Source organism: Dysidea avara, chromosome 8, assembly GCF_963678975.1.
Source record: "Dysidea avara chromosome 8, odDysAvar1.4, whole genome shotgun sequence".
NCBI lineage: Eukaryota > Metazoa > Porifera > Demospongiae > Dictyoceratida > Dysideidae > Dysidea > Dysidea avara.
The window spans coordinates 32,908,829-32,915,983 of NC_089279.1; the positions used below are offsets into that span (position 1 = coordinate 32,908,829).

Genomic DNA, 7,155 nt, shown 5'->3' on the forward strand with positions numbered 1-7,155 from the left:
AAACTTTTTATGTACACAGTATCACATACGTGTGCAGATAGAGCAGTGATATACATACATAAATACTTGTGAAAGGTACATTGCAAATTGTAGTCTAAATATTGCATAAAAATCGGATGGATACTACAAAATCACTGCAACAAAAGTCATGGTGCCACTGTCAAGTGTCATATCACTTGGTACAAACTGCACATGAAATTTCTCTAGAGTTATCATATGGAGGACAAGGAAGTGATTGACCACATCTTCCCTCCACAAAGTAAAAACTCATACTAAATTTATCTCCTGCTGACCCAGATAATGACTTTAAAGCATTGTCCACACAACTGAACTGGGAAGGATGGTGACCGTCATCTTCAGACATCAAATATCCATAGTATACTCTGGTCCATCCACTAGGACAAGTGTACTTGGAAGGGACCATGTAGACTGTAGAACGTTGAGTGACATAGCAAACTGCACATGGTACATCATGGTAGTGTCTTCCATGAAGGTAGCTATTACTGTCTGTATGTGTATAGTATTCAGCTCCGTATATTAAAGCTCTAGATTGTGATCCACTAATTGGAGTGGGAAAGTTAGGATCTTGTGGTAGACATTGTGGACCAACACCACCACCACCATGGCCATGCTAAGTTCCACCAACTCTTCCATTATACACTAATTGTACAGTTGATGGACACTGGTCATGTCCCCATCTTACGTACACAGTTCCTCCATTCCCTTATTCGTTGCCACCTTTCATTCCTTTCTGTCCTATAACTCCTTTAGGACCAGTTAGTCCTGTTGGTCCGGGTAATCCACTACTACCCTTCTCTCCTTTATTTCCTTTCATTCCTTATTGTCCTATTTCTCCTTCATTTCCTCACCAGGATATCCAGTTGGTCCTAGTAAATGTGTTTTACAACAATGTGATGTGTGAGAATATCAGTGTATCACCTTGTTCTCCTTTAGGACCCATTGGTCCTGGTAAGCCATCATTACCCCTTTCTCCTTTCATTCATTGAGATATCAGTTGTGTTGATCCTCTTGGTCCAGGATCTCCCTTGTCTCCTATTAACACACTTGATAACATTCAAGTGCACACATAAACCCTTCATGTGTCACCTTGATCACCCTTGGATCCTTTCATTCCAGGTTCACCAGATTGTCCTATTGGTCCACGTAATCCAGTGTCTCCAGTATGATATGATAGCTAAACAATGATGTGTATATACATGATAGTGTAACCTATTAATCCTCTTGATCCCCTATCACCAGGGTCTCCTCTTGGTCCAGCATCTCCATTACCTACCTTTGTACCCTGTTCTCCTTTTTGTCCTAGAAATCCTGGATCTCCTGCATTTATTAATCACTAAACAATGATATATATTTAAGCATATGTACCTATTAATCCTCTTCGTCCCCTATCACCAGAGTCTCCTCTTGGCCCAGTATCTCCTTTTGGTCCTGATACTCCAGGTGTTCCCAGATCTCCTTTTTTCCAGGAGGCCATCTTTACACTGACAATCATTTCGATCCTGACTGTCTCTTCACATCATGGTGACTATTAATGGTGTTATCATAGTTGACTCTTGTCTAGATCTGTGATTGAATAATGAAAAGTTAACTAGTATGGCTTTGTGACCTAACTATTGGTAATGGAAAGCAGTCTTTATTGTCTAAACCTGCTGATATTAGTACAGTTGTGTATGTTGATTCATGCATCCCTAAAGCCTAGATAGCCATACTATTCACAGATATTGCAAGTTACGGTAACCTCATATTGACTTGTTCCTATAACTTCAACAACAGTTCCCTGTCATACTCTACTTGTTGTAGTAGTAGATCCAGTGATGACTGGAAGTACCAAGTCACACCAAACAGTAGAACTAGACTAACTAGTGATAGTACTAAACTATAACTCTACCAACACAACATCTTTGTTGGTAGCAGCCATGCTATTGCTGTACTATTGTAACTACTGACTATGGTGTATATAGAGATACTACTAATACTTTATTCTACTAAAGCCATACATACACATACATCAAATGAAAAAAAACAGGAAGTAGTAAACCCAGGTAACAGTAGACTAGAAAGCTTTTAAATGTATATAAATTTAACACATAAGTTATATCACTGGTTGACAATAGCTATTAATGTGAATATGTGACTGGGCCTGCGAAAATAGGGCATGTGGGCACATGATTTTTGCCTACTTTTTCAAACTTTCATCACTCATAATGTTTTGTACCATTTTGCTATGGCAATGTAGTTTTCAGCTCTTAGTACGCATTTAATTGGCTTTATGATGCAAGTTACAGAAAGCAAATATTCTGTTCCACTACTGAGATATGACCTGTAGAGTGACAGGGTGTAGTTTGTGCCCACATGCCCTGTTTTCGCAGGCCCGGTCACATATATGGTCAGTTGAAAGCATGAGATAGAATTCTGCAAGGTATTCATTATCAACATGATTTCTATTGCCATTGAAATTAATTACTCACTTATTTTTTTAGGACAAAGTAAAAGTGTAAATGATCTGGAGGTATGCAACTCTAAATAGCATTATCACTTTGGTTTTGCTATAAGTAATATGCCTTCAAAATTAAATTGCTCTAAAGCCAATTGTCTATAATTTCTCCCAATAAACAGATTAAGTAGATGTTGATGTTTGTTAATGGCTTCGTAATAAAAATATAAACTGCGTAATAAAATGAAATGAATGACTCTGATGGAATGGAATATATCTACATTTGGTCATGATATGTGGGCAATTTAAGGATTGTTGAAACTGGCTTGTTGTGTCAATGAGAACTTTAGTCAACTGAACCATAGCACTATCCAGTGCCTTGTGAATTCAATATCTTGTGAACTGCTAGAAGGCTTGTTGATATAACCCATAACCAGCTCGCACAGAGCCAGTGAATACTCTATGACCCCATCAATTTTTTTGGAAAACACATTAACACATCTTCAGCCAAATCACTAGCTGTATGCAATGCAAAACCATGATATGCAATGTTCACATATTATTGTATTGTGCTTCATTACACTTTATCACAATTGTATACTCATCCTGATAAAATTATTTTTAGTCTGACCCATGCACCAGGGGCAAGTGTCAAAGGTATTGTAACAATGTCATAGCATAAATGTATGTATACACACTGTTTCTAAGAAATGCAGCAGGAAAACAGGTACTTCAAACTATACTTCATGCATCCCACAAGTCAAAGGTAACACTGGAAAACAAGTGAGAAATATATTTTGCACTTTTATAGCTGACAAGCAGTAGATTTGTATTCAAAGACCTCCACCTCAATATAACATATGTTTGAGGTATATGTAGCTTGTGTTACCACAAACCATTGCTTAATTGTAAAACATCTTTCATCATGCATTTCTGTTGCAAACAAATTACAAACGTAGCTGTAAATAAAAAAATTCAATACTGCAAGATTACCTGTCTCACAGCAAAATTAATCTAATCAAAAACAGCCAAACTGTAAAAAAAGGAGTGCGGCCCTTGAAAAGGCTATGGTGAAAAAAGATGTGAAATCTAAGGTGGCGGCCAAGAAATGGCTGTGATGGTAGGTTAATAGTAAAAATTTTAATAGTGACAATTCAGGTGAATTTGGTGCTGCTTGGTCAATTGGCACAAAATTCACCTGAATTGTCGTTATTAAAATTTTTACCATTAACCTACCATCACAGCCATTTCTTGGCCGCCACCTTGGATTTCACATCTTTTTTCACCATAGCCTTTTCAAGGGCCGCACTCCTTTTTTTACAGCTTGGTTGTTTTTGATTAGATTTCACTTCTTTTTGTATTTGTATACCCCAAAGCCGTCCTATGGCCAGCTTTGGGGCTTTTTAACCTATATAATTTTCTTTACCACAGGAAATAGAAAAAGATGAAGCAGATTTTATAAATACTTTAACTCATTCTGATTTTATCAGTAAATGTACAAATTATATATATAATGCAAATATCAAGAGTTCATTATATTATGAACTCTTGCATATATTTATTACATGTCAATTAATCCCCACAGGATAATTTGCAGCTGATCTCTCTACTGGGTGACTTGAAATGTAGCTGAACTCTCTACAGGGTGATCTGCTTGTACGTAGATGAACTCTTTACAGGATTCTCTCTACAGCGTGACTTGACTCTAGCTGAACTCTCTGCAGGGTTATCTGTTTGTAGTTGAATTCTCTAAGGGGTGATTTGTTTGCAGCTGAACTCTCTACAAGGTAACTTCTTCTAGCTGATCTGTCTACAGGGTGACTTGTTTCTAGCTGGTCTCTCTACAGGGAGATTTGTTTGTAGCTGAATTCTCTACAGGGTGATTTGTTTGCAGCTGAACTCTCTACATGGTGGTTGCTTTGTAGCTGAACTCTCTAAAAGGTGACTTCTTATAGCTGAACTCTCTACAGGGTGATCTTTTCATAGCTGAACTCTCTACAGGATGATTTGTTTGCAGCTGAACTCTCTACATGATGATTTCTTTGTAGCTGAGCTCTCTACAGGTGATTTGTTTGTAGCTGAACTCTCTACAAGGTGATACTTCTAGGTGATCTCTCTATAGGATGACTTGCTTCTAACTTAACTCTCAACAGGGTGATCTGTTCATAGCTGAACTTTCTACTGGGTGATTTGTTTGCAGCTGAACTCTCTACATGATGATTTCTTTGTAGCTGAGCTCTCTACAGGTGATTTGTTTGTAGCTGAACTCTCTACAAGGTGATACTTCTAGGTGATCTCTCTACAGGATGACTTGCTTCTAACTTAACTCTCAACAGGGTGATCTGTTCATAGCTGAACTTTCTACTGGGTGATTTGTTTGCAGCTGAACTCTCTACATGGTGGTTTCTCTACATGGTGGTTTCTTTGTGGAAATTTTTGTATTACCTCAAGTATGTGATGAATTTTCAGATCCCTAAATCTGTCATTTGAGTAAAAAATGACAGATTTTTAGCTGTATTGTATTTAATACCCTGTCAATTTTACAGGTACAGGGTACTTGGTCATAGCATGCGGTTCTCTCACTAGCAGTGGTACATACGTAAATATCAAGGTTCGGGAGAGTAAGTTTATATAGACAGAGGAATTATATAATGTTATGTGTGTTCTTTAGTTCTCAATTGTCAAGTGTACGTGGACAGGCCTGGTAAGGTCTTGGCATTATATCTCAGTTGATTACAATCTTCTGAATTTCCAGGATGAGGCGTACAGTTGTGATGGGACTAACTACCCCATTTTATTGTCAGAATTTTATTGTTAATGTCACAAACAATTACTGTGATATATTTTGTTATGTAACATGTGTATTAATTAAATGACATGCATGACGAAAGCCACGATGGGAGTGACTACTTGCTGTTAGGGTGGGTAATGCTATGTAACAAGCTGGTTTGAGCACCACCAGAACACACAATACACCATGTGTGGTGTGGCAACAAGAATTGTCCTTGGAACACCTTCTCTAGTGACACTACGTTCTTGATGCTTTCGCACTTGTTTATAAGACTTCTGCCAATTATCAACGCACGCATGAGGCATGGCACTAAATGGAGTTTAAAAGATTTCTGCTTAAAAATACCTTCCCTAGGGAACTTACAGTTCTACACACTTTTACAACTTGTTTATCAGACATTAAGGCTTGTGTCCACATCGTGTCTTTAAAAGTTATTGTAGGGATTAGAGGTTTGATCGAAGAAAATACACATATGAACAAACCAGGATTAGATAATGTCAGTGCTAGATGGACTGAACAAACATGGGTAAGTTGACTGGTATAAGGTGATGATAGGTGTAACACAAGGTTGAGAAATAAAGCGAAATATGTCTAAATACGCGTTTTAATACCGGTCACAAGAAAACTACTACTACCTCTACGAAAAGATTTTTTTTTTATCGTGTAACGCAATACAAACCTATTGAGAGATGTTGCATAATTCAGGGATAATATTGTGAAACCGTCCCTACACGTAAATAACTCACAGTAGTGGCCGCGCGTCTTTTAATGGGGCGTGTGCTTTGTAGTTACTTGGCCGCGCGCCTCACTACCGTGAGTCTTGATATATCTAAACACAAGATTTTATAAATACAGGAAATTAACTAAGTGATGTCATATGATTACAAATATATTCATGTGTTGTTACATCAGCAATGTGTATGTGTACAAGTCAGTTAAATATTACACTTTATTACACTTATAAAGGTATAATTAAACTTTTAAAGTCCTCACACTCACTGGTTTGTAATTTCACAAGAGCAGTCCCTACCACCCACACGTCTACAGTATATGGGGCCCTAAAAGGATATTTTAACAAAAATTAGAAGCCTAATGAGAAGTTAAAACCTACAGAAAAAATACCTACAAAGACCTACCAGAGAGGAAATCACAGACATTATTCATTACGAGGTCAGCCGGACCAGGTAATGCAGGGTGTCCAGAGTTCGATCTGAAGCCTCAAATACACAAACTTTGCCAGGATCTACGTAGGAGGCACTACTGTGTTAATACTAAGTACTGACCTACTTAAAGAGTCGGTAGGGGGAGGGATCAATTTTCAGATAGTATCACGTTTATAGGTACAATATTACTAACTTTAGAATTCTTACTGCTATTAGAAGTGTTTAATAGCTACTCCTCGATTTCCCCTTCCTTTCGTCAAGTTGCTCGGCTTCCGTTCCGGGGGGTCCGACTCCGACACCAACTGGAATCCGACACAAATCACTTGGAATCCCACTATGGAATCTGGAAATCGGACAAGAATTTGGAATCTGGAATCTCGACAAATGTTCTATAACTAGTATAAGTCCGATTATTTCAGTATATTTCTAGTAAATTATAGTGTATATTATATTATCGTGTGCTGTTTTGCAAATGTCTCGACACGTTTGTACATAGATAATATATACCTCCGGACACGGAGGTATATATTATCTATGGTTTGTACAGGCCTCGCCAATGTTTCAAATAGCCTGGAAGCCAGCTGAATGCACAAAATGTGTTAATCTATGTGTTGCTAGCTATGTAAATTTCCAAATTTGAAATCTGGAATCTTTGGTTGGAATCCGGAATCTTTTCAAAAGATTCGGAATCTTACACGCGACTTTTGGGTGGTGTCGGACCCCTCTTTTCGTACCCACGTACAGCG

General features: G+C 37.9%; 2 protein-coding genes across 5 annotated transcripts in view; both read right to left on the minus strand.

The window, feature by feature from the left end:
• LOC136263635 (collagen alpha-1(X) chain-like) overlaps nucleotides 1-7,155 on the minus strand; it is a 36,981-nt gene that overhangs the window by 15,024 nt on the left and 14,802 nt on the right. The gene's annotated exons all lie outside the window — the stretch shown is intronic.
• On the minus strand, nucleotides 329-6,818 carry LOC136263643 (short-chain collagen C4-like). Of its 3 annotated transcripts, none has more exons than XM_066058283.1 (6): nucleotides 6,617-6,810; nucleotides 1,387-1,584; nucleotides 1,295-1,338; nucleotides 1,108-1,195; nucleotides 940-1,053; nucleotides 329-887 (listed from the first exon to the last, which is right to left on the minus strand). In XM_066058283.1, exons 2-5 carry the CDS (start codon nucleotides 1,511-1,513, stop codon nucleotides 1,001-1,003), a joined length of 312 nt encoding a protein of 103 aa, XP_065914355.1. In that variant the 5' UTR covers nucleotides 1,514-1,584; nucleotides 6,617-6,810; the 3' UTR covers nucleotides 329-887; nucleotides 940-1,000. The 3 variants fall into 3 exon arrangements, with proteins under 3 accessions (XP_065914355.1, XP_065914354.1, XP_065914356.1); XM_066058282.1 differs by having other exon boundaries at nucleotides 6,603-6,810; XM_066058284.1 differs by lacking the exon at nucleotides 329-887 and having other exon boundaries at nucleotides 935-1,064; nucleotides 6,603-6,818.